Source organism: Achroia grisella, unplaced genomic scaffold, assembly GCF_030625045.1.
Source record: "Achroia grisella isolate CSIRO2021 unplaced genomic scaffold, CSIRO_AGI_Agris_v1 utg2786, whole genome shotgun sequence".
Taxonomy (NCBI): domain Eukaryota; kingdom Metazoa; phylum Arthropoda; class Insecta; order Lepidoptera; family Pyralidae; genus Achroia; species Achroia grisella.
The window spans coordinates 2,072,945-2,099,038 of record NW_026712766.1 but is presented as its reverse complement, the minus strand read 5'-3'; the positions used below and the strand labels follow the sequence as shown (position 1 = coordinate 2,099,038).

At 31.6% G+C, this 26,094-nt stretch overlaps 1 protein-coding gene across 1 annotated transcript in view; it reads right to left on the bottom strand.

The window, feature by feature from the left end:
• Positions 1-13,023: 13,023 nt before the first annotated feature.
• The window catches only part of LOC131843099 (uncharacterized), an 82,403-nt gene continuing 69,332 nt past the window's right edge, over positions 13,024-26,094 (bottom strand). The window contains exons 12-15 of the mRNA XM_059191694.1: positions 24,994-25,155; positions 19,057-19,257; positions 17,013-17,090; positions 13,024-13,980 (exon numbers count right to left, since the gene is read on the bottom strand). Coding sequence (XP_059047677.1) covers positions 13,580-13,980; positions 17,013-17,090; positions 19,057-19,257; positions 24,994-25,155 — 842 coding nt within the window. The 3' untranslated portion in view covers positions 13,024-13,579. The remainder of the gene's footprint in view (positions 13,981-17,012; positions 17,091-19,056; positions 19,258-24,993; positions 25,156-26,094) is intronic.

The following is a 26,094-nucleotide window of genomic DNA, read 5'->3' as shown; positions in this document are numbered from 1 at the left end:
AAACTCTTGTTTCATACATTTTTAAGTTCATAGCATACATGATGATATTCATAATGAAAAAGAAAATGAATTAATTGATTTACATTATACTCGGTCAATTTTATTATGTTCCTTTTGACGTTTGAACGCCTGTCAAGAAAGTTTTATGACAGTTACCACGTGATAATCTTATTTCATCGAAATAAATGAACGAGTAGTGATGTTCTCAAAATTTTATGCTTATCGAAACATGGCTTATAAGCAACAAGTCATGTATAAATTCTAAAAGAGTATCATTTCTAAAAAATTTACTATGCGTACATCGAAGATTTTTAAGAGAGAGAATATGTTTTGTTAGGAAATTAAGTGCGCAATTTATATTTTTGTGAAATATTTGTGTATGTACTCTCTCATAAAATTAGTTATAATTTTATAATGTTATTGTTATAAGTTATATTAATTATCGATGGTTACACAATCGGGTTATTGGACATCATTACATCACAAATTTATCACGTATCCTGTTGTCATAGGAACAATAATAAAATGGACAATTTATAATGATATATTTTGTGAAATCAACACGATTTATAATGAAACTCAACCTGAAATCTACAAAGACGATTGCAACAGCGTCGAAATATCGGGAGTTCAATTTTAACACGGTAAATATCCCGTTAATGTGTACAATTGTAAACGACCGTGTTACAATAATGTTTAAAACAATGAATTCTAATCTATTGATAATAAGGGAAGTTGGTTACCATTTTGCAAGCTCTAATTGTAGTTCGAAATGTAAGTTATTAAGGTCGAAAATCGTACTCGTTTAATGAAAAATTTGTGTAAAATGAAAGTCGATCGAGTCGAGTCGATAGAGGCGGTGTGTTGGTTTGCAATGTCTGGTGAGTGTTCACTTAGAGTAAAAGAGAGAGGGATACAATGATAGTGAGATGAAATAAATAAGATATATTTTGATCTATTCAACTTTTATGTGTTCTTCGATTTGTAGGTATAAGGTATTGGTTTCGACCGATAAATATTGGTGTTCGGTGTTGTGTCTACGATTAAATACGGTGGAGTGTGTAGTATTATGTATTGTATTTATTAGCTCACAAGGTTCAAAATTACATGTTAAATTTAATTAATTAAATATTTTGTTGATATTTTTAATAAATTTTTAAATATATTTAATAATAACGTAAACGAAACTGTACTTAATATAAATTTGCTTGTAACAAAAAATGTAAGATTTTAACGTAAAATACATATATAAGAGTTGAAGAATTGAGGTCTCATAAATCTTCATTTGATTTATAATGTAATGGGGCCCTTATAATACTAATTTGTCTATATGTGAATGTAATATATATTGATGGAATATATAGTATACAATAAAAAAATGTGCCACAATTTTATGACTTCTAATCGTACTTGTTATAGAGATGAGAAGTTTTATAACGGCACAGATAATCTTTCACAATGGAATCCCAACGTAAAACATTCTCTGACACGTTGGGATAAAGTACTTTTTGCAATGGAATTTTATGCAATGATTACCTATATAAGCAATATGTTGCAGTAATGTTATAAGAATTTACATTCAAGTTTTTCTTTTGAGAAATTGTTGAAAAAAAAAACAGCTATTGCTTATGAAAATCGTATGGTGGCATGGAAATTTGTAATGCGTATCGTAGATCTAGAATACCATAAATAATTATTGAATGGGGCCAAATCTATGGTAAATGTATTGCACCATACCACCTATTAGATAAATGATGTTTTAAATGTTACTATGCATACGGCCCGCCTGATGGCAAGTCTGAGGTTTTGCATTTTAAATTATAGTGGCCAATAATTCCACAAGTTAAAGGGCCTGTCAAGAGTTAATAATGCCTCTGCCTACCCCACCTGGAATTACAGTCGTGGATATACAAAATACTACACATTCCACTTTCAGTGTATACCTAAATGTAAAAATTAAAAAAAAAATGTTGCTGTAAGCTTCTCTAGACTGTGTATAGATTTAGTACGGCGATGAACAGACGAACTGTTATTTCTAAGCTTTTGATGCCCATTCAAAACTATTTGGCAGTGTGAAGTGTTATTAAGAACACTGACTGTAACCCGTGGCGGTGTTCGCGTGAAAATCCCATATTACTCCCTATTAATGTATCTTTCTATAGGTCAAAAGTTATTTTAAAGCCGTCAAGTGTTTTTGTATTTGTAAATTACAAGCCAATATTAATTTAAACTCATGTTTCTAATTCTTTTAATTTCATTGTTATAATTATTATGAATGTATATTAAAAGACGTTTTAATATGACTTATAATATGCAAATCGCAGAATTGTTGAAAGAAATTTATTGTTAGTTTCACTATTTTACCGAAATGGTTTTGTTCAGGATTCTATTAGGACGCAATAAAGTGGCCATTTTGTTTTAGCACGTGATTGAAAACAAAATGGCGGCGAATAACATTTAGCGGGTTTCAAATGTATGGTCGAAGACCTATTGTTTATTTTAGTGTCCTCACTTAATCTTTCGAGTTTAGTATGAATTATTAATGTAGATAATTGAGTCTTAAAACGAATAAGATGACAGACAGCTCGTGACCACGGCTTATCGAAACGTCGAGAGGTAAACCTTTATTTACCATAAATGAATTAACTATATTAATAAAATCGTTTCTGTAGTTTTCCAGTATTACAATGTTGAGGCGTTAGGCCGGCTGCATACTAGAAATTTCAGGCGAACTATTCCACAATATGCGGCCAGCCTTAAGTATTTTTATGTAAAATGTAAATGTTGCAGCACGCTTTGTTTTCAAATTGTAATTTATAGAATCTTTTAATGTTTTTTTTTAATCTCATTTATAGTGTTAGTCGAGCTGTAGTTTGGATTACGACGGTTTATGAGTTACATGAGTACGTCTATGGTGTAGAGGTTAAATGCATTCTCTAATAGACACAGGTTTGATCCCAGCATATTATAAGTATTTGTGTACATAGTATGTTTGTGTTGTTTTGGTTTTTTATATGTATATTGCGTTATTATAAAAAAGATTGAAGAAAGATTGAAGAACACTTGTCTGTTACTGGTGTAATAAATACTGTTTCACAAGTTCTGCTTAGTTAGGGCAAAAAGATGGTGTGATATGATTATGCATTGGATATCATTTAGTATTTTAATAATTTCAAGCATAATATAGTAATAAGATGTATTAGTATTGTCTATGGATTGTTTATTTTCTTTTAATAGAATTCAAAGGAAATGTATATTCTAAGTTCCAATATTTTTTTTAATACTGTCAATTTTACAAGGAAGTTTTGAATTTGAAGGTATATATGTTGGCAATGTTTATGAGAAGCTTTTTATCCAAAAAGGTTCAATATGAAATATTTTTTTTACGATAAATCTGAAACGTTGTATGTCCAACTGTAGTCTAAATACAAGTCCATAGCGATCAAAGATAACTAAACAATCACCAAATAAGATAATCATTAGTAAAATGACATTTGTTTCACATGACTAATGAAGGTAAAACAATGTATTTTGATTGTCGGTAGATTACTTTTTGCGATAAGGCCGCCCTTTTGGTGAGTACATTCTTACAATGCGTTCTTTGATTCAGGTTTATTGAGATTTTAACCACATACAAAAGTATTTTTTTGTTATGTTTTGTTTTATGATATCCGTCGTAAAAAAATTGCCTAACAATCATGAGTGTTGGAAAATCATTTGACAAATGATTATTTAAGTTTGAATTTTGAATGCCTTTATTACGAACTAGTTGGCCCGCGTGACTTTGTCTGCGTCACGTTTTCCCTGTTTTTGCAACATTTTTTATTGCAGCTGTACTCCCATTGGTCGTTATATATACGACATCCTCGATAAGGGGTCTATCCAACACTAAAATAATTTTCAAGATCGTTTCAATAGATTCATAGATAACACACTTTACTTTTACTTTTTATTTAACTTTACCTTTTTATAATATTATTATAGCTAATCATTTATAAACATGTTTCATTTTCGGTCATGTTTTTTTTAGTGTATATTGGTCGTTATGGGCTTGTATTTGCAGAGTGTTTTTTTAAAGGAACTATAGCTGTTACTGATAGTGACATATTGTGATATATTATTATAACTTCCTAGCGATTTAATGCTACGTTAGTATTTTAATTAGTCTCCACGCTTTTTTTTTCTAATTGTTACGTTTTCCAGTTTTTTTCTTATTGCGTTTTTTTATTACTTGTATTTTTTCTTTTCGTAATGTAATATTTGTTTCTATATTTTTAAGTGAAAATTTCTGTAGGCGTCCTTTGGGTATTAAATGAAATTGTCTCTTCCGATCGATCTCCTGTCTCATTCAAACGGATATTAAAAATGCGACCGCCTTAGCCGAGTTTCATACCTGTAGCGATACTCTCACACTGAAGTCTTATCCGTCAGGCAGTTGGCCTTCAGGCGTTCCATAAATTGACGACCTCGGTGGTCCAGCGGTCTAGTACACCGTTTTACGACCGATGGTCGCGGGTTCGATTCCTCGCACGGCACAAACATTTGTATTCATGAGTATGATTGTTTGTATCGGTCTGGGTGTTTTCTATATATAATATGTATGTATTTACAAAAAAAAAATATCTATGTATTTGTATCAATTATCTAGTACCCATAACACAAGCTTTAGCTAGCTTAACTTGGGTCTAGATGGCGCTGTGTGAATTGTCCTGATATTATTATTATTATAAATCTTTCCGCGCCTTGGAACTTGTAACCCCATTTTCGTTGGATGAAGCTGAAAAGTAACTAGTAACTACAGCTTTTAGAAAAAAAAAACATTTCCCTATTTTCGATGGATGAAGCTGAAATGTGCACCTACGGCTTTTAGAAAAAAAAACAAATGAGTAGTAACGCTCGGCTGTCAAACGCTCGTTCGAGTAAAGTCGGCTTGAGTTCACTGAGGGAGTGAGACAGATATAGTCAACGCGTCACTGCTACAAAACTCGCCTTGATGACGTATTCAATTCCGCCGGATATTTTTTTTAATTTAGTTTATTAATAATAAAATGACAAACACGTAAATAATATCGAAATGTGAACTAAATAATTCTGTCGGTATATATATTTATGTGTATATATAATAAGAGACGAATTTAAATCATCGTAATTTTATTGAATTTTCTTAATTGCTTTTAATATGGAAAATTTAATAATGTTCACATATGTTATTGTTTATTTTGGGTAAAATCCATACTTGTATTTGTTGGTCCCATGTATTTTTAATCAATATTGGTAGAATCTAGGTTTTTTTTTTACCTGAATTTATAAGTTCCAAATTACTAACTTATTATTTAGTGATATGAACGAACGAACGAATTAAAACATGATTGGTGTATAAAATTGATAAATAAATGTCTATTTTTTATACTTATTGATATATCCTTAATGTAATTTGTTTTTATGATATTTTCATTTTTATTCATCAATTTCTTTTTCTTTATTATGTTTTGGTTATATATATATATATATATATATTTTCTCGCTGATTCTAACTTCATGCTATTATTTTTTTATATTTATATATTTTCCTTTTTTTATTATTACTATGTTTATCAATAAGTAATATTCAACTAAGATGAATTTTTATACTATACTATATACTAAATTTATCTTTAATTGTTTTCGATCTCAGTCCCAAGCGAACATTTTTATTATTTTATTAACACTCATTGTAATTAATGACATAATTATTGTTAAATGTAATGCAATGGTACGGTGTCCGAATGGAATATTATTTGATCATCATCATCACCATCACCGTCATCATTATCATCATCATCCACTGCAGTCTATTGCTGGGCCTCTCCCAAGGTGTTATAATAGAGTATATGACGCCCGTCTCCTTTTTAAAAAGAAACATTGAAGATACACGATGTAAGGAACATTCCAGTACAATGAAATAATGTTATTAACATCCGTAATAATTGAAACATTGTTATAACTGTTATAAACAAATTACTTGTCTATTTTTGCGAACAGTAAAAGTGAATAAGTGAAGTATTTTAAACTATATTTTAATATGCAACTAAACAATCAAACATGTCATATAAATTATTTAACAATAATAACATAACTAAAAATAAATTTATATTTTTTCAATTTGAATTGTATTATGTGTAATAGTTTTGTAATATTGTTTACCAATTGTGTACCATCAGAGTTTGAATGCACTCTATTCAAATTATAAAGGGTATACCAAGCCGAATGGCCACGTTAGTAATCACGAAACTGTTTAACTTACTCAACAATTGAAAATAAGTTATAAAACCTTCATACAAACTGTAGTTACGTGAAGTATAAATTATATAATCATTTCATGTTTCTTACTTTGAAACCTTTATACAAACTGAAATCAAGTGATAATTTAGTATAAATATTGTCATATGTTTCTTGATGAAAAATATTTAGGTTCATGAGTATTGTACGTGGCTTTAAGAGTAATGTTGTTTTATAGCTGATCAGGTATATTATTATTAATATAGATAGTTAGGTTTTAACACGAATAATTTTATGATAAATAAAGGTATTTACCTCTCGACGTTTCGGCACTGTACTCCGTCAGCTTGTGACCACTACTAGTGCAACCTAGCCGAAACCTCGAGAGAGGTAAGGTACCTTTATTATTATATACTAGCTGTTCCCGGCGACTTCGTCCGCGATGAATTTAACTTTCATTTTCTAAAATAAAAGTAGCCTATGTTACTTCTTATTACATCTGCTACCTGCCTATAAAACTGTCGTCAATATCGGTCCAGTCATTTCAGAGATTAGCCGGAACAAACAAAGCGACAGACAGACAGAAAAAATATGAAAAAAATGTTATTTTGGTGTATATACCGTATTTATATTCATATGCATGTAGTAAGAAACGGTTATTTCAATATTACAAACAGACACTCCAATTTTATTTATATGTATAGATTTTACCATAAAATGATTCGTATTAAAACACGATTAACTATATTAATAATGTTACTTGACTTGAGTTCGTTACTGTATAATTGAATAAAGTGTATTCTTCCCACTGTAATATTATTACAAATATAGATATATTTAATAAATAATGACAATATTAAAACATTCATTATTAACAACTATTAACCGATCGTTCATTTGTTTAATATAAAAAAAAATGTTTTGTATTCGAGCAATACTCATTCGTTTGTGTGTACGAGTGGATTAAATTATAGTTATTTTTTGTGCATGGTAACACAGGGTAAATACTAAAATACCCTACAATTGTTTTAGGGAAATGTAATGCTGCATTGTCGACTAAAACTAAACTGTACTTCGATTACTTTCTACGAATTAATTCTATTTTAGCTGTTGTTTTTGTCAGTTAATTTATTGAACCTATATTTTGGTGTATTTGTTAGGTACGATGACAATTGATTTTATATGAAAATTTGGTGTTTTTTGTAGATATTCTGATGTGTATGTATAACAGGAATAAAGCAAAATGTGACTGTTCAATGATTTAAGAAGATGTAAACACGCATGCGTGTGATTTGTCAACATGTAGGAGTGTTAAAGTTAACGAATTCCCTTTTTTTTAAATGTAAGTTGTTCGTCTGCGATGCCCCTTACGAGCCTTAAATATATGTAATTTAATACTGTGTAGCCCGCCATAATACTGCAGAAATAAATTTTAAATAATCTAGCGTTTAATATTAAATGTGATTTATAAATATAGTGTGGATAGCGAGCGAGGGAATTATTTTCTCTATCTAGATATATGTGTATGATTGATATGAATACAAAATAAAGTCAGAATTAACCGTTCTTATTATATTTTGTTTTATTTTTATTGTTTCTGTTAAGTGTCCATAGCTATAACCTCTCCCATTTTTTAATGGAATGATGTAGCCTTCGCTAACGATTTACGCTGGGGGGCACCAGTGGAGGATGATAAAATGAGCATGAAGTCAGGTCAGTTAGACCATCGTGGCAAATTCACCAAGAATTTATCACGATGTTTTCCAGCGGAAATGGAGGTCAATTTGATATGGTACATTGCTAGCATTAAGAACATCAGTCTACATTGCTAGCAATCCCCTTTCCCCCCAGTTAGGCCACATTGGCACATGGCAGTTTACCACAAAGGTTTCCTGTGGAACCGCGTGGAGGTCAATGACATGGTACATTGCTAGCAATGGGGTTTTTAGTCCACATTACTAAGAATCCTCCTTCCACTAATTTCTCCTATTATGTCTGTCCCATTCTAACCAGGATTGGACTTATTACGACCTGAGCCAAGGTTCGTACTCCCAGCAGTATTCACCAGGACGTCAAGTTTCATACAAATTTTGTTAATTGTCTGTATAGCTAAATTCTATAAGCACATACTAGAATATATATATATGTATATTTAATTAATTTTAATTATGAATTATTTTTTTTAATTAATTTCATTTATTTCTCCTCACACATGATGGCAACAATACATGTAGTATTCTTTATAGTAAAATACTTAAATTTATTATTTGATTTAATGCACTGCCTACATAGAACTCTTTGCCCAATGGTTGACTAGGAGAAAATACCTCATGGTGTTAAGTCCGCCATATGCATCTATATTTGTGCATAAAAGATTTAATAAAATAAAATAAATATATTACATAGGTAGTAGTAGATAATAAAAACATATAGAAAAATTTTCAAAGTTTTATTGAGGTGTCCATTTTGATATAACAACAGAAAATAACGCTGTTACAAACCAGTAGCAAAGCTATTTGTAATCAGTAATAGAGGGTCTATTTCTAAAATTATCATTTATTGGGCAGGTTTCGTATTAGTAAGTCCACGGCGACCAGATATGTCAATATCTATAACTAAATCATTCAAGGTACCAGACAAATGTCTACCTGGACATTGGCAGAGAATCACCGAAATGGTGGAAGCCAATTAGAAAAAAAAAAGAATGTATTCATTGGGGAAATTACTGTACCTACATCTTGTCATATTTGGTCGCTGCTTAGGCACATATATGTAGGTAGATAAAACATTAGTTTTGTGCGCAGAAAACAAACAGGATTCCCAGAGTACCACCATAACATTCTTAAATTTTTCAAATAAATAAAAAGGATTCTTAAAATTGAGGAACTTATCAAAATAATGTACCTAATAAATGCTCTACATTTGAATAACATTATAACGAAAGGCCTTTGAAATAAGTACATTAGTGATATTTAACATTTATATATTTTACACATTTGTGTATCAGATCATTCTCTTCAGTAAGTACAGGCAGCTCTATATAGATCATTCTCAGTGGTTTTATTTATTAATAAATTTTAATCTCTAATACCTTTGTGATAAACGCGGTGACAAAATAGTCGCCTTTATAACATTTCTTACGTATAACGTAAATTACTAAGATTTTGGATTACACTTATTTGATGAATTTTAAATATTAACCACATTTTACAGGTGTTTATGGGCGGCGGTAATCTCTTATCATAATTTGTTGACAGATATATTACAAGTCCATGTAGGCACAAGGTAAGACAATGTTATGTAATTTGCCTCTTATAAGTACTACAAAGAAATGTTACTACCAAACGATCTGATATCCCATTGAAAATCATCTCTGTGATATAGCTTAGCTATGAGACAGTAAGTATGTTTCAGTGTTACCAAAGTAGGTTTTAGCTTACCTAGGTATTACTAATAATTGATTGTGACATCCCCCAAAATAATTCTAAATATATGTCCTTTATTATCTTTATAAAGCTGACTGTCCTTCACATAAAATCTCATTACTTAATTATGAACAAAACGAGTTTGTTATGTTTAAGGAGAGACAGAGGAGGGTTGTGACAATTACTTTAATCAACATATGTTAGTCCATAAACAGTTTAAATTTATAATATAAGTTCTAGGTGCTAATAACTCGATCCATACTCTTTCAGAAACAATTAACAAAATTAATGAACGGTTTAATAGTAAATTGACAAAAACATAATAAGCATACCAACTCGCTAACTGTCATAAAAACAACGTGATAACTCTCCTCAATCTCCTCTAGAATGTTAAAATAATATGAACACCACTAGCTGGAAACATGGATTGTAAATTAAACAAATAATGTTCACAATACTATAGTTGTTCATATGGACATACCGACATTCAATTCTGAATATTTATATCGCAATACCTATCAACCATTCCGGATCAGTTCAACACTACCATTGAGCTAGATACATTTAAGAACGTTACGTTCTATCAAATGCACAAACCAAGGCAGATCAATTCGGCAATCATTCAATCGACATTTCGACATCGTTCATTGAGAATGTACATTACCGAAGTATGCCAAAGCCTGTAGCTGATTAAAAAAAAAAACTTGAATGATTATGAAAAAAGTGGTCTGTAGCGAATTTTGCACTTAAATCTACCACTGAATTAAATACATTTACTTAACAGTCTGCTTGAAGTTTTCCTAAAGAGTTTAGTAAGTGCCTTTTATAACAAAATTACGTTTCAGTGATAATTTAATAGAAATAGAAATTATTGTTTCATTATTGTAGTACATGGCCACTCTTTAAGTAATCATTAGAACAGTGACATTTGTTTTATAATTCACAGACTATACAAACGTGGCAGGACTTCGGTAATAAACGAGGCTCAAATTAGTTCCTATAAGTACCCTGTTCCTACAGTATTCATTCGACATTTTGAAAACTTTTCATAAATTAATCTTATAATAAAACGTAACAACATTGTAATATATCACTTATATAACAATAACTTGTGTTCATTACAAATTAAAAATCGGACCTTCCAAAGCACTTCTCTCTGACTCTCTTCATTAGGTTATCGTCCGGAGTCAATCTCCAGTCAAGAGATCTAGGCTGGGCGTCTTCTACATCCTGAGATTGGGAATCGAATAAGTCTCTAGACAGATGCCGGCCGCGTTCTTGTTTAGGTCTCTTAAACTTACTAACGTTTCGATCAATCTTTACGTCATTCAGATCTTTCCGCGACGTTTTCCAAGCGGATTCGGCGTCGGATTGCTTCGCTAAACCGTTTGGGGGGGAGAAATAAGAGAAAAACGGACTAGAAGTCTTGCTTTCTTTTTTCTCTTCGTTGTTAGGCATTTCGAGAAAGGAGAACGTGTAATCTGCGTCGTATATCTGCTCTCGGACATACGACGTGATGTGACGTCTGTTGATCGGTTTCGGTGAATGATTTTCAATATTTTTCGATCGTGCCTCGTATTTCACGTTGCCGCTAAATTGAGATTGACATTTCTTTATGAACGTCACAAATTCGTAATATCGTTCAATATTGTCAGCGCATTTGTAACATATTGTATTTAGCGTATCGGATTCGTCGATAACCAGTTTAAGGCAGATAACAATTTTATTTATTATATTGGATTTTCTAGAATAGTTGCCAAATAAACTTACATTAAATTCTGTCTCCGATAAACATAAACGGCAAGACTTGCGAGATAACTCCATATTTAATTTAAATACTATTATTGTAGATAACTTTGTAAATTATGTAAGCAGGTAATAATGATTAAAATACATTCAGATATTTGGCGGTATTTCTATTTTTAAAATGGACTAATTGTTTTCAATTATGATTTGTTGACACGGAAACAAGTTTATAATGCCAAATATAGGAAGTGCGTTTGGAATATGTTTTGCAATTTTTTTATATAATAGCCAAATTATTTGTAAGATTTGCCAAAAAATACTACGTTGGACGGCTTAGTTGTGTGTATACAATGCTCGCTCTTGTTGCTTCAACATGTTTATTTATTAAGCGAAAATTATATTTTAATTTAATTATTTTAGAATATCCGAGAAATGTTCTGTGATAATTTTAAATTGTCAAATATTTATTGAGATATAATTTTATATTTTTTTTTGTGTAAAGAAATTAATATTAGTCCCTAATTTCATTCAAATCTATTAAAATATGTATAGAAATGTTTTCACCGCAACATTATATAATATGGTAACATCTTCACACAAGATGTTGAGTAAGGTATTAAATATTGCGGTGAAAGCACTAAATACCAATGAATTACTCATTACCTTATTAAATCGTAGGCAAATTACACACTTCTAATTTTATAGTCGAAAATTTCACAGAGTAACATAAAAGTAACAGATGATGCATAATTATCATAAAGAATAACGTAATTAAAAAAAAAAGTAAAAATCACAAATTATACAGTTATTTCTGTATATTCCATAATGTAATTAGTAAATAAGTGAATAATATTCATCAAGATAATACGCCAATATCAATAAATAATTCTAATACATACATATTCAAAATATTCGAGATCTAAGCTTTCGTACACAAGTATATTAGTAACGACCATTACTTTACTTATATGTCATATCAATGACCAAACTACTATCACAAGCCACCACACTCCTATTCAATAGATAGTGATATAATAAAGTATAAATCTCATTATTCATAAAAACAAAACCTCTAAAGATAATTTGTGAATACTGGCGGTGCGTGGCGATTCGGTGCGATTTTTCACTAATGTTGTTGACATTAGAGAAATAAAGTAACGCATCCCACCGTATCATACCGCAAGCATAAATAGTTATATGTAAATGTATTTTAACTTTGCAACTGTTTTATTCTGTTCCTACGAACTGGTTGTTCCTCTTAAAGTAACTAAAGAACATATTAGTCAAAATAGATTTGTAGGTTATAGTTTTTATGAATATCGAGATTATTAAATTAATAAATACAGTCGTCGTTATAAAGCGAAGCTTTTTTTCATAATTTTCTCAGTTTTTAACACTGCGTCGTAATTTTCCTACATTTTATACTTCAGTGATTTATACCATAAATTGTGACAAAGTACGTTACAACGATGAAGACCGGTTACATTAATATTACCCGCTTAATAATAAACTGCATTAACTGAAAAATATCAAATATAGAAATGCAACTTTAAAGCAAAACTTTATAGTCTATTTTCCAAAATCAGTAATTTAAGTTAATGCAATTTATTAACATACATGCTATACTGGAAATAATGTTGATCATAAAAGTGTCAGGTGACAGAAAAAAGTAAATACCATCGACTACCCTTTTTGACCTTTTCTGTAAAATACTTTTCTTTATTAGAATAAAGTTAAATTACATTCCAATATTGAAATTGATTTGTATATTATGGTAATGGTTTTAGTTTTAATAAATAAGGGTGCTAGAAAATATTTCATGGATTTTTCCTTTCACTGCAAAATTAAGCACAGATGCCGCTAGGTCCTTCTTTTATAATAACGCATTTGTTAGAATTCTCAATTAAAACAGATTGAAATTGATAGTTGTGCGAATATGTATGAAGTGATACAAAGTACGGTTTGTAATTACAACTTTGAAATAGTTCATATATAATAGCAATACTCTACAATAAAATCTGTTTCGAATGAAAAGATGTGCAAATTCGATCGTAAACATTCTAGTCCATTCGGTCATATTCTTACTTGATATATTGTTTGTCACACTTTGTCACACTTTACGGTTAAATCACTGACCTACACTAAACCAACTAGACGTTGTCTTCCTCCTTTTTGCCCCAGAACTTATCGAACCTCGTACGAGCTCTATCCAGCACTTCAGCGGCCGTCAACCCGCCAGTAGCTGGTGTTTCATTAACCACTGTCGTATCTACCACCCCTGGAGCCACCTGTGTAGCTTCAATCGCTTTCTTGATGACTTCCTTGTCTTTGATTGGCTCCTGGGTGGGCGTCTCTGGAGTTAGCTGGTTGCTATTGAATCCGTTGATTCCATTCAGGTTGTTCATTTCTAGCGCTTTGGTTTCGTCTATGGGCGTCAGGCTGATAGGTGTTGTAGGAGTCTTATCAGTACGCTTGCTGGAGCTCGTCGGCGACTCACTCTTTTTCAACGAGCGTATTGGCGACATTTGCTGGTGATGGATCGGCGCGATTTCTGTAACAGTATTATTGGTTTTTACTTGTATGAATTATTAATAAGTGTTATGGGATTTTCAAATGTTACTATTATAGGGTCGCACTAGTTAAACACTATGGTTGCTAATAATGTCAATGTGAAAATTAAAACTATTATTTTTATTACGCTTTTATCCCTTTCTTTCAAATTAAGGATTATAGGATTTTTATTATACATTATAAAGAAAAGGATAAACGATTTTATAGCCAAAAATTGATTTATTAGAAATTTTATTTTCATAAATAATGCTGTTAAGATACAGTCGATTAATCAGAGAACATGGCTATTAATCGACTGTATATTACCAGCCTAAAAATGTTGTCAATATATAGTAAGATATACTTCTAAAGGATAGATCGATGGCATTGATCTGAGACTTTAGCAACATTTGACAATCCCATAAAAACATTGAATAAGCACATAAATACAATTATATGTATTCTAATCTTACATATTATTCTATATTAAATGAATTTGGACGCCATTAAGCTTGCTTTTTTCTACGAATTATTTTTCATACCATATTATTTAAGAGGGCGCATTTCATAAGATAGAATGTTTACATATTTTAAAAAAATAAATATAAGTAATATAAATAAAATGTGTGGCTGAACAAAGAAAAAAAGCTACTTTCGTAAAAAAAGTAGTTTTTTTTTCTTCTGTCGTTTTTTGCACATTTAATTAAAAATTGCATGAAAGTATTTTTTTTCTGCGTAATATATTTGTCAACCTCATGGTATGCATCCTCTTAAGTAACAAAGACCACTTTTTAAGTTATATTAGTACTTACTTTTCCCTCTTATTTAACTGTTTAATTAATGCACAGACCAAATAAATGTTCAAGACGGAACACGACCTACTATCAAAGTTTTTATTATATAAGAATGTGAAAGAAAAGTTTGAAATTTTATATATTCTAAAAAGTATATATAGAGATAAAAATATATAAAAATTACCCCAATTATGTAAGTAACATTCAGATAAATAATTGTAAATACATCCTCAGAGAATTATTTCAAAAACGTGAGCGTAACGTAATCGGAAAATTTCTGACGTAATTTCTAATTTCTGAATAAAATTACTATGTTTTCATAGTTATTTATCACAATTTATTAATGTAGCCACATTAATAAAATGTGCGATCTTTGCGTAATGTGTTATTTTCATAAAAATATATTTCTACACTAAAAATATATTTGATTTTGATTTGACTAATTTTGTCACAAGCACAGTATCACAGTTGACTTGTTTTAAATGTTTATGGTACAATAATGTCCCATCTAGTACTATTTAGTTGGTCTGGTATTAGGTACCTACTTGTATCTATTTGAAGACAGACAGTATGTACAATCCTATTGACCATAATACCATCGACTAAAATTTATATACAATATTCTAGACCTATCTATAGAATTCAACATGCTCTAGTTATAATAATGTAGGAAATTGTCCTGTTAAATCTAAGATTCTTTGGTATGAATCAAGCAAGAATCATCTCAATTGATATTTGAAAACCGTTAAAACTTTATAGTAATTTTATGGTAGATGGTAATAAATTAATGATTTTTGGTGATTTCATGCAGATTATTGTTGTCTAAAATAAAAATTAAATTTGGTATAGTTTGCTAGCTAACACAGAATTTAGCCTCAAAAGTTCTAGCAACTAGATAGGTATAAAAGATATTATCGAAAAGATGCTATTATGTAAAAAAAAATATTTTTTATTCTCATTATTATGATTTGAAGTTATATTTTTTTGCACTTAATTTTGTACCCATACTACGTAAACTGTATCGTTGTGATATAATTTATTATTTGTTACAATCAAATATATTCAATTCTGGAGTCTGGATTATACAATTCTGTTGCTAACAATTCTTCAAATTGAAAACACACTAAAAGTTATATGTAACAGTTTATTTGAAATTGTCAAATGGTACATACATAATCACAAAACTGTCAATTTAAATCCATTCCAAAAATTCAAAGATTATTTGGGTAACACATTTATTACTTTCTATATAGTTGTTGAAGCTTTCTTTTAGTATGAAAACACCTGTACCAGGAGGCGTTTTTTATAGTTAATATAGTATGTTTTATTTAGTTACTTCCTTCATACGAGAATTGTTAGCAACATACTTTTTCAGGTCACGTGCAACTTATCATGAGTACAAAATAGAGCAGCCAATGTAAAATTATTGGTAATGTATCTATTTAGTTGCATTTCGACATTTGACATGTCAAAAATGAAGCACTTGACTGTGTGTTTATCTAGTCCGTGCCTGTCTTCTTGGTAATTTCCATTAAAAACCCTCACTGGAATTCTAATATTTTCAAAACTTATATCCATTTTTACACTAATATTTTTATAATTATGTACGGGATTTTAATGAAATTACTATGTTTTCATCTTTCACGACCATTATTTCGACTTCATCCGGAAGTTCTTCTTCAGGATGAGAGCGAAGGATTCGTCACAGCCTCTCAACGCATTCGACACAGTAAGTTCATTAAATTACCGTATAATTATTATAAAAATCCCACAGAAACCATCTACTCATAAGCTGTTATACACATTTAAAATCTACAATATTAGAAAGAGAAACAGCATCTTCTCGACGAGAATAGAAGAGGACAGGCAGCATGCACAAGTGAACTTCATGAGATGGAGGAAACAAGAGTTAGGTGCCACAAGTGACAGTGTACGCAAACATTGAAACAGACACACACAGACAAGTGTATACATACGTGTTGACGCCTCAGCGGAGTACGGTCAAAATAAATAAAAGCATATCAATTATTGGATTAACACAATTTAATCATGAACTATTCAATAAATATAATATAAAACAGATTCTATATATTCTGGTGTCGATGGTGTGTCGTGCTTATTGGCAGTGACCTCTGGTGTCGACTTTCAGCCATAGAGGCCACTGTCGTAAGACTGTTTGTCACACTCATTAAAACGTGTCTATGGTCGATGGTCTAGGCGGTGACGGTGTTCGTCGTACCTGCCGGCTTCACGGTGGCACCCTCTTCGGCTATGGAGCCACCCTTAAACTCAGAGCTAGGGCGCTTAACGCTTTCATCTGAAATAATGGTGAGCGAGTTGTATGGTTGGATGACGTGACGCTGTGAAATTTACGTTCTATGTCCACGACAGTTGACACGTGTCAAAATATCGTCATTGAAAGACAAGCGAAGGAATCGTCTGTAAACAGCCGAAACATTATTACATGAAAGCTGTCTGGACTTAGAACGATATTCAAATAAATTCACCGAAATGTTTCAAACAATCGTGACGTAATGGAATGAATGATATTTTAATGAGTGTACATTTTTGAACGTACTGTAACTGTTCGATTGTGTGTCAGTGTTGCAAGCTACTACTTCATCATACTAGTGTAGGGTTGCTAGTCACAATAATGAATTATGAGGCAACTGTTACTAAGTTTTTGTGTAATGACAGTGTGATGGCTTTTATTAGCTTTGAACTTAATAATTCCCAACGCTTACCTTCTATTGACAATCTTATATAAGCTTAACTGATTTTAAAGAGCATCTTATTCTATTTTTATTCCGGCCATGTGCAAAATATCAAATTTGAATTTGGAACGTAGTGTGATGCGAAAGCAAAGAGTTAAAATATTATACGGAAACTGGAAGAACCTTCGAAGTATAGTGAATGAGTATATTTGTAATTGACAGCCTCAAATCTGTGCATACTTATTTACAATATTGTATTCTATTGGCATGACTATAAAGTTTATAGTAATAATTAAAAAATCTCTAAAATTTATAAATATGTACGCATGTTCGTTAATAATATAAATATCAGCAATGCAATTCCACAAATTACAAAGAAGTATGTCATTTAAAAATATAAGTAGGATTTTTTTTTAATTTTCTTACTGCATTGGCAAACAAGCTGATATCTTTTTATTTTATAATTGTTGCTGGTTATATAGATATATTTTATAAAAGAAAATTTTTGAAAAAAGAACACAATTTTAGTCTATAAATCCATATATTATAAATTAGATTTCCTTAGCGTAGTGTTGTTATTACACTGAAGTATAATAAGCTTTATAGTCATTCCAAATACATATGTATTATAATAAATATTAACCCAAACCATGTACTTCACGTGAAAAAGATGCTCCTTTGTACAGAGTCAATGGTGAAGTAAAACTAGTTTTTTGAAATCAATCATTTTAATCTTTGGCACTAAAGAAGGTTTTATACATATAATAAAATATGTAATTTGTTTTAAAAAGGTTTTGATATCTCAAATACCGAATTATAAGTTTAGGATTGTCTTGAGATGAAATATTTTGAAGTATCATATTTATTAAACTATCTAAAGAAAACGCCATATTTGCATACGATGTCGGCAATCAAGTAAACGGTCCATCTGATGGTAAACGGTAACCATAGTCTATGGACATCTGAAATACCAGGGGAGCCTCGTGCGCGCTACCGACACTCAAAAAACCTTCATATTAATAATTCTTCAGAAACTCCCATGCTGTAGTCTCTCGAGAAAACCTTGGTAAGTAGTTCAGTCCAAGTAATTTGTTGTTACCCCATAATTTAAGTTGTGGGGTAACAACACAATACGGACCAAAAGTAATCTGATATTGAGTGTAACGCAGCTGGAGTCGAGTCACAACTTTTAAGGCGTTTATAGCCCGAGTTTCCACTTTCATGGAGGAGGACAACTGGCCGAAGGTGGCCATCAGACTCATGAATACAAATGTTTGCATCGTCCAAAGAATCGAACCAAGCAACCAACCAACCAAACGAGTTTATTGTAAATGATATGTAAATGTGGTGGGTGGTAGATTACCGACGTAAGTGCCGTGACCACACAGACAATATTCATGTATTTTATTTCATATGCATGATAGTCTATAATATGGGCCTGTAGTAGCATGAAATAAAGAATATATAATACATAAAAAAATGCCGAAGTTCACAAAACTAGTTTCACCCTGTCACTAAGACTAATTTAACTACATTTGGCGCTGAGTTTGCCCAACAACCGGCACTCACCGCTTTTAACATTCTGTGTGACGGTGAACGTCTTCCCGGTGTCGAGGGGCACCGTCCAGTTGACGGGGTCCGGCGACCGCATGTTCATCTGCTCCGGCGACTTCACCCGGGTCGGTTCCGGTGGCGACTTCACAACTGGTGAATCGTCGAAGAAGTGGTCTTTAGCGACTGAGGCGCTGCGGTGAGACGGGATCTCGTCGTCTGAAAAGTGGCGGTTGTAATGTTTTTAAAGTTATTGGAGTAGATACATTATTGGTATGAAAACTGATAAGCGTCGTTTATAGACCTGAACTACTATTATAACATCATAGTAAATAACAATATAATAAAGTAATTCTTTTTGCTATGTACTATTATATTAGTCAGCCATGGCTAGTCCAATCTAGTCAAAACCTGGAGATAGATAGATAGATACAATTTTTATTTACGTTAAAGGTAAAGAGAGAGGTAAGGTAAGGAGAGAGGTAAATACCTTTATTTAACATAAAATTATTCGTGTTGACTCGCGGTTAACAATATAAATAATGTGTAATAAACACGAGACGCGAAAATAAATAGAATAATGGCAATTACTGTAATTAAGAAATCCAGAATCAGCTAAGTACTGTAACTTGCTAATAAGTACGGTACCTGAAGTAATAAAGTAATATTTTACTTTTTGAGAGTTTTAGTATAAATTAGGTTTTATGAATTAATTCACAGAAATTTTATGAATTCATTCAGACAGTTTTATGAATTCATTGATATTGGTTTTTATGAATCATAGAAATGTTATGATTATAAGTTAATTTAAATTTCCCTACGTAACATAGAAAATAATAGGTTTTTAATCCAATATTTTCGTTAGATCATCCATCTTTATTAATAGATTCAGTTAGATATTCGTTTGGTATCGCAAAATTATGTATAAGATAAGAATCATAAAATATAATTTCTAATTTAGGCATAGAATAAGGGATTGCATTTATTAGTATATATTATTATTATATTTAGTTATACTTTATATATATATGTCTTCCATAGTCAGTAATCATTATTTGCCACTCAGGTGGTCAAAGCATACATTAATGAATTTTGCATAACACCGAATTTTATTGTGATCTTTTTCTTGCATGCTTCATTTATTGTTATTTAATACATTTTATTGTATATAATTATATGTATAGTAAGTACATTACTGGCCAAGCAACAATTTGATATTTAATTGTTAAATGTGCCAAGTGAACCTTATACGATTTTCGTAGTACAATTTTAAATTTGATTTTAAAACTTTAATATTTGCGTATGAAAAAATAATATACATACATATGTATTTTAATAAATTATTATTTATATATTATATATAATTATAATTATTTAAATTATATATCTAACACTTAAATACAATATTAAACCTTAAATGTATTTATCGGTAATTAAACAACCGAATATTATTATTATTTAATGTTTTAATATTTATTTATTAAATGTTAACAGTTTAATAATGATGTTAGATAACTTAATAAATGTATTTTAAATAGATAAAAATCTATACGTAGGTGTTTAAGTTCATGCCATAGATAAAATGCATTTCTTTTAATAAACATTCCATGGATCAGTTTATCCTAAGAAAACACGAACACAGCATGCAACATATATTGTAATCTAAACTAATTAAATAATAACACTTATAAATATTAAAATGCCAATTTAGAATCGGACTCTATTAGAAGAAAATATTTAAAAAATATGTGAAATTTTCAATAGTCTTGCCTACTCTCTAAAAAGGTAATATTATTGTTATGCGGTATCGGTGGTCTAGAGGTTTAGCACACTGCCTTACTTCCGATTCGCGGGTTCGATTCCTCGCATACTGTATTCATGAGTATGATTGTTAATATCGATCTGGGTATGTTTTCTATATATATTATATATGTATCTATAATATTAAATATATATTCAAGTATTCTATCAATGTCTGCTACACAACTTCTTCTAAGTTTGGGACTAGATGGTGCTGTGTGAATTGTCCAGAGTCCCAATATTCTGAATTTTACACATACAAAGTTGCGGGAAATACTGATATATAATATAATAAGGAGATAAATATATACAGAATCACGATTCTAAATAAGCCTGCTACAAAATCACATATGTAGAAATAAAAAAAGAAACCGTATTTATTGGGGTCAAATGTACTTTACATATAATATTATAACATCTAACCTTAGTGTACTGAGGGTAGGGGATTATTAGTAATGTTGACCTTCACATAGTACCCCCTTGGAAACCATCATGATACATGTCACGACGTGCTAACTGTCCTGACGTCATCTCTATCCTATCATCCTTCACTGGTGCCACGCCAGCGTATACCGTTAGTGCAGGCGAGAGCACTATTCCATTATTATTCATTAAAAAAACCTCAGTGTTATATATTTATCGCCTGATTGATCCCCCGTTCACCCCTCCGATCGGTCCCCCGTCCAATTCAAACGGGGATCTAAATTGCCACGACCTGAACAGAGGTTCGAACCCCTAGCGGTGCACTTAGACTAAAGTCGTATCCGTCAGGCGGGAGTTGGCTTTCAGCCGCTCCAAAGTCCGCGAGTTTGGATTATCACCTACACTCGCCCCCTATCGTCCGGTGAAGCTATAAAGGCCAGCTGCGGCCAACAGCATTACAGTAGTCCGAAAAAAAATGTCAGATATATCTAGCCATACCATAGTATAAGGTTATACACACCTAAAAGTCAGTGATATTAGATAATAATGAAAGTAATTCCATTCCCAAAATGAAAATGGAAGACAAAAAATTATATATAATACGCAAGTTTATTAAGACTTACACCTGTCTTTTAGCTACGAGATCGTAGCTTGGTATTTTTACGGTTTTCAGTTTCCCCTTCCTAGTCTAGAAATCGTTATCTGGTAAATAAAATATATGTTTTATTTTTATTTCATTAGACGAGATATATCTTTCACGAGATAAGAGAATAAAACAAAACGTACAAACAGAAAAACCCTTCTTCGAAAATATATATATGTCATGTTTTTTTTTTACTAACCGGTTACCATACAAAACAACGGTGTTACTTCGAGAGGACTTGAAATATGACATTGATTAATTTGAACTCTACCACTCATGAAGTGGTAGAGTGAAATTTCATATCGCTACTAAAACATGCTTCAATAAAGCAATCTGATTGACCTTTACAATTCCACTGAGCTACTGAGCCTCACTAGTCTAGACATTTTAAAACACTAATTAAGTTTTCAATAAGTTCTATTCCCATACAGAATAGAATAGAATAGAAAATCCTTTATTCAAATAAATTTAATTTTGAATAGTCATCACAATTTTTTTAATCTACCACTCTTTCGGAAAGCTGTCTCATCACAAAAAGAAGCTTTCTGAGAATATAGTGCCTATCTTTTCTGACCAATATTTCTGTCCCTTTCTCTCTTTTCTCTACCACTGCCACCACCAGCGCCACCTAGCCAACTAACTTTATGCTAGGTTTACATTCAGCCGCTTCCCCTGCCACTCGCGCTGCCGGAAATATTGCCGGGCGACAACTGAGCGAGAGGGCTGAATGTAAAAACACGCTGCCACTCGCGCTGCCAGTCCTTTGACTCGCGCACGAAAAACCGACAATCGAGGGAGCGCCTGGCAGCGCGGGTGGCCGCGCCAATGGCGTGGGAAGTGTTTCCACTCGTGTTTACACTCTCGTGCTGCTCACTTCCCTGCCCACTCGGGCTGAGTGTAAATTGGGCATTAGAGGGAGCGATTCTTCATTGTTCATTGGAGGCGAATATTTTCCACCTGGCATTTAAAAATATTCTGTTTCGAATAAGTATCGTTTTATTGTAAGGTAAAACGCCTGTATTAATGATTATATCGTTATACATATCTTATATATAAAATTCTCGTGTCACAGTTTTCGTTCCCATACTCCTCCGAAACTTGACCGATTCTCATGAAATTTTGTGAGCGTATTGAGTAGTTCTGAGAATCAGCCAACATCTATTTTTCATTCCCCTAAATGTCAGGGGTAGTCCACCCCTAATTTTTTTTTTATTTTAAGGCAAAACAACGTTTGTCGGGACAGCTAGTACATATATATATATATATTATTTAATTTCATACTCACCTGTCCGCGCAATATTCGTAAAGTGGAGTACATAGTTTTCGTTCCCGTATTAATATATAGACAACAATATGTGATTTTGTAGGTTCATACATCTAGATTAACAACAATAAACACATCTAATATCTAAACAAAAATTTATCAAGACAATGACGTAAGTTCACAAAAGTGTTTTTCGCGTACTACTCGTAGTCCAGTGCTTGTTTAGTGAAAGTGTTGACTATAGTTTATATATCTATGTTTTAAATTAAAGTTAAATGTTATATGCTTTAATTTTTTATTTATATATATATATATAATTTAAACTATATGTTATACTTACAAATTGAAGGCTTTCCAACTTAAGCTAGTAATATAATATACTAGCATCTCGCCCCGGCTTCGCACGAGTGTACATGTATTATATACTTATAAACCTTCCTCTAGAATCACTATCTATTAAATAAACCGCTTCCAAATCTGTTGCGTAGTTTTAAATATTTAAGCATACATATGGACAGACAACGACTTTATTTTGTTCTATGTAATGATTGTCGGTTACTTCTATGGTTGTCCGTTTGGTCACTATGTCCCGCTCTTCTAGAAGATGGGCAGCGTAACAACAAAATTGCGCCTATCCGAATGTTACAGTCGCAATCGGGTTACCTGACTACAAACCGGCTGTATATTACCTATCCTAATTCATAGAAATTATATCTATTAAATTGTTTTTGATTTGATTATTTTTATAAAAAAATACTAAATATTAACAATGGAGCGGAGAGGATGGATTTGGTTTATCCTTTTAAAAGAGCAGCAATATACTGTGTCTTTTGAAATGTTAGTTACGTTTGACTAATCTGACCACTAACCGACTGTATATTACCAGCCTAATTCATAGAATTTCACGTATTGAATTATTTTGTCCTTTTCTTTCGAATTATGTTTTCATAAAAAGAGTGGCTCTAATAGTGGAGCTACAACTACGCCTATCCAAATGTTAGTTGCATTCGGGTAATCTGACCATTATTCTAATCCTTAATCCTTAAACAATAAATAAATAATACTTTATTTATTTTTCCTAACAAATACATGTAGTAGCATATTTATTATGTAGGAGGTTATAATTCGCGTATTTTTAATTGTTTCCTATTTATGTAAATTCATAGCTACGGTGGTCGAGTGCATTGTGATCGTTCACGAGGCAAAAAAATCACACGGAGTGTTGTGTAGAAGCCATTCCCTTGCCTTGTTGGTGCCAATACGCTTCACGTGACTCTAGTATGTTGCGTAGACGCACTGCCACGACATCCAATTAAAAACACAAAAACAAGCACACCAAAACACAAAAAGCCAATTACGAAATAAAAACGATTTTGAAAATCGAAGCTTGTTTTGTATGTGGAACAAAATATTCTAAGAACAATTACTAACGTAGAATGCTTATTGGAATAACAACTAAACAATATACATTTGTAGCGTTTTGTCTTATGGAACCACTAATATGTGAGAAGAGATAGGATATACAGATGTAAATTCGAAATTTCGAAGGTCTTAATGACCAATAGAAAATACATAGTAGATATACGTATATAATTGAAATAAGAAAACACTGACATAATCGAACAAGGTTCGAAACTAGAGAAAACCTTCGAAATTTTGAATTGACATTTCTATATACGTACTCTTCTAACTCATTAATACTGCCATAAGACAAAATGTAATGAATATATTGGATTATTGTTATATCAATCAGGAGTGAACGTTAGTTGATGTTGTTAGAGAACAACAGAGAGCGTCGACGCAACTGTCACCTATGTGTACGCACCCAATTTAATGCCCACTTTAGAGACGCTGCGGCTCCTGCGGCCGGCGGGGGTCCCCGAGGTCCCGCTAGCCGCCGCCCCCGGTTTGCTCGGTGCCGACGGCGACCGCCCGCCCCGAGAGGTCGACCTAACTCTACTACTAGTCGCTCTACTCAACGGCAAACCTACCGAAAAAATGTTGCTACTAAACAATTTTGGCTCGCGAGACATGGCTCTAATCATTCAGTCTAGTATTTTTAAAGCGAATAAATAGTAAATTTCATATAAGTATATACCAGAACCCCTAAAGTGCCGCTACCAAGCTAGGAACCTGATTGTTCCAACTTTAACAGTAACACTTGAAAATATATTAGGTCAAGGGGTATTGAGTTGCAAAATGACAGATCTATTAAATTCTAAAATCATGACAAAATGCCACCTGGAAAATATGCAATTATTAACTGTGGATATTTTTTTAGAAAGAATTACACAGTTATATTATTCTAATAACCTATAACTAGGATGTATAGACATCCTTTGCTTGCGCCGACTTTTAAAAAAATACTAAAGAGTAGAAAACAATAAAATAATGTTGCCATTAATAAAAAAGAAGAATAGGAAAAGGATATATTTTTTTAATTAAATGTTACGCTTTGATTTCATCAAAATAGAGCCAATTCTCGTAGTTATAAGCCACATAAGGGGAGGGACATGCACCAATGGGAATTACAACAATAATATAATTAGCTAATTCTATTACATTAATAGACATTAATACAGATATAATGTATTACAAGACAAACATACAGAACATTAGAGATACAGAGATACTAATAGAAAAATAGTAATCAGATAGACAAAAAATAATATTAAAAATTTTGTAGGACTAAGTAATTAATTAATAATAAATATATATTAATATAAGTTTTAATCAATTAGTTTTAATGATTTAATAATTAACACTTAAGTCTAATGAAATTACTTTATTAGATTAATGCGTTGTTTTTGATATTAAGTACCCTAGGCTGCTCAATGCGAATGTCAGAGTGATATAAAAAGTTATTTTATTTTTTTTATTGGACATTGGCGAAAAGCCTTCACCCAAAAAACACAAAGAAACACTA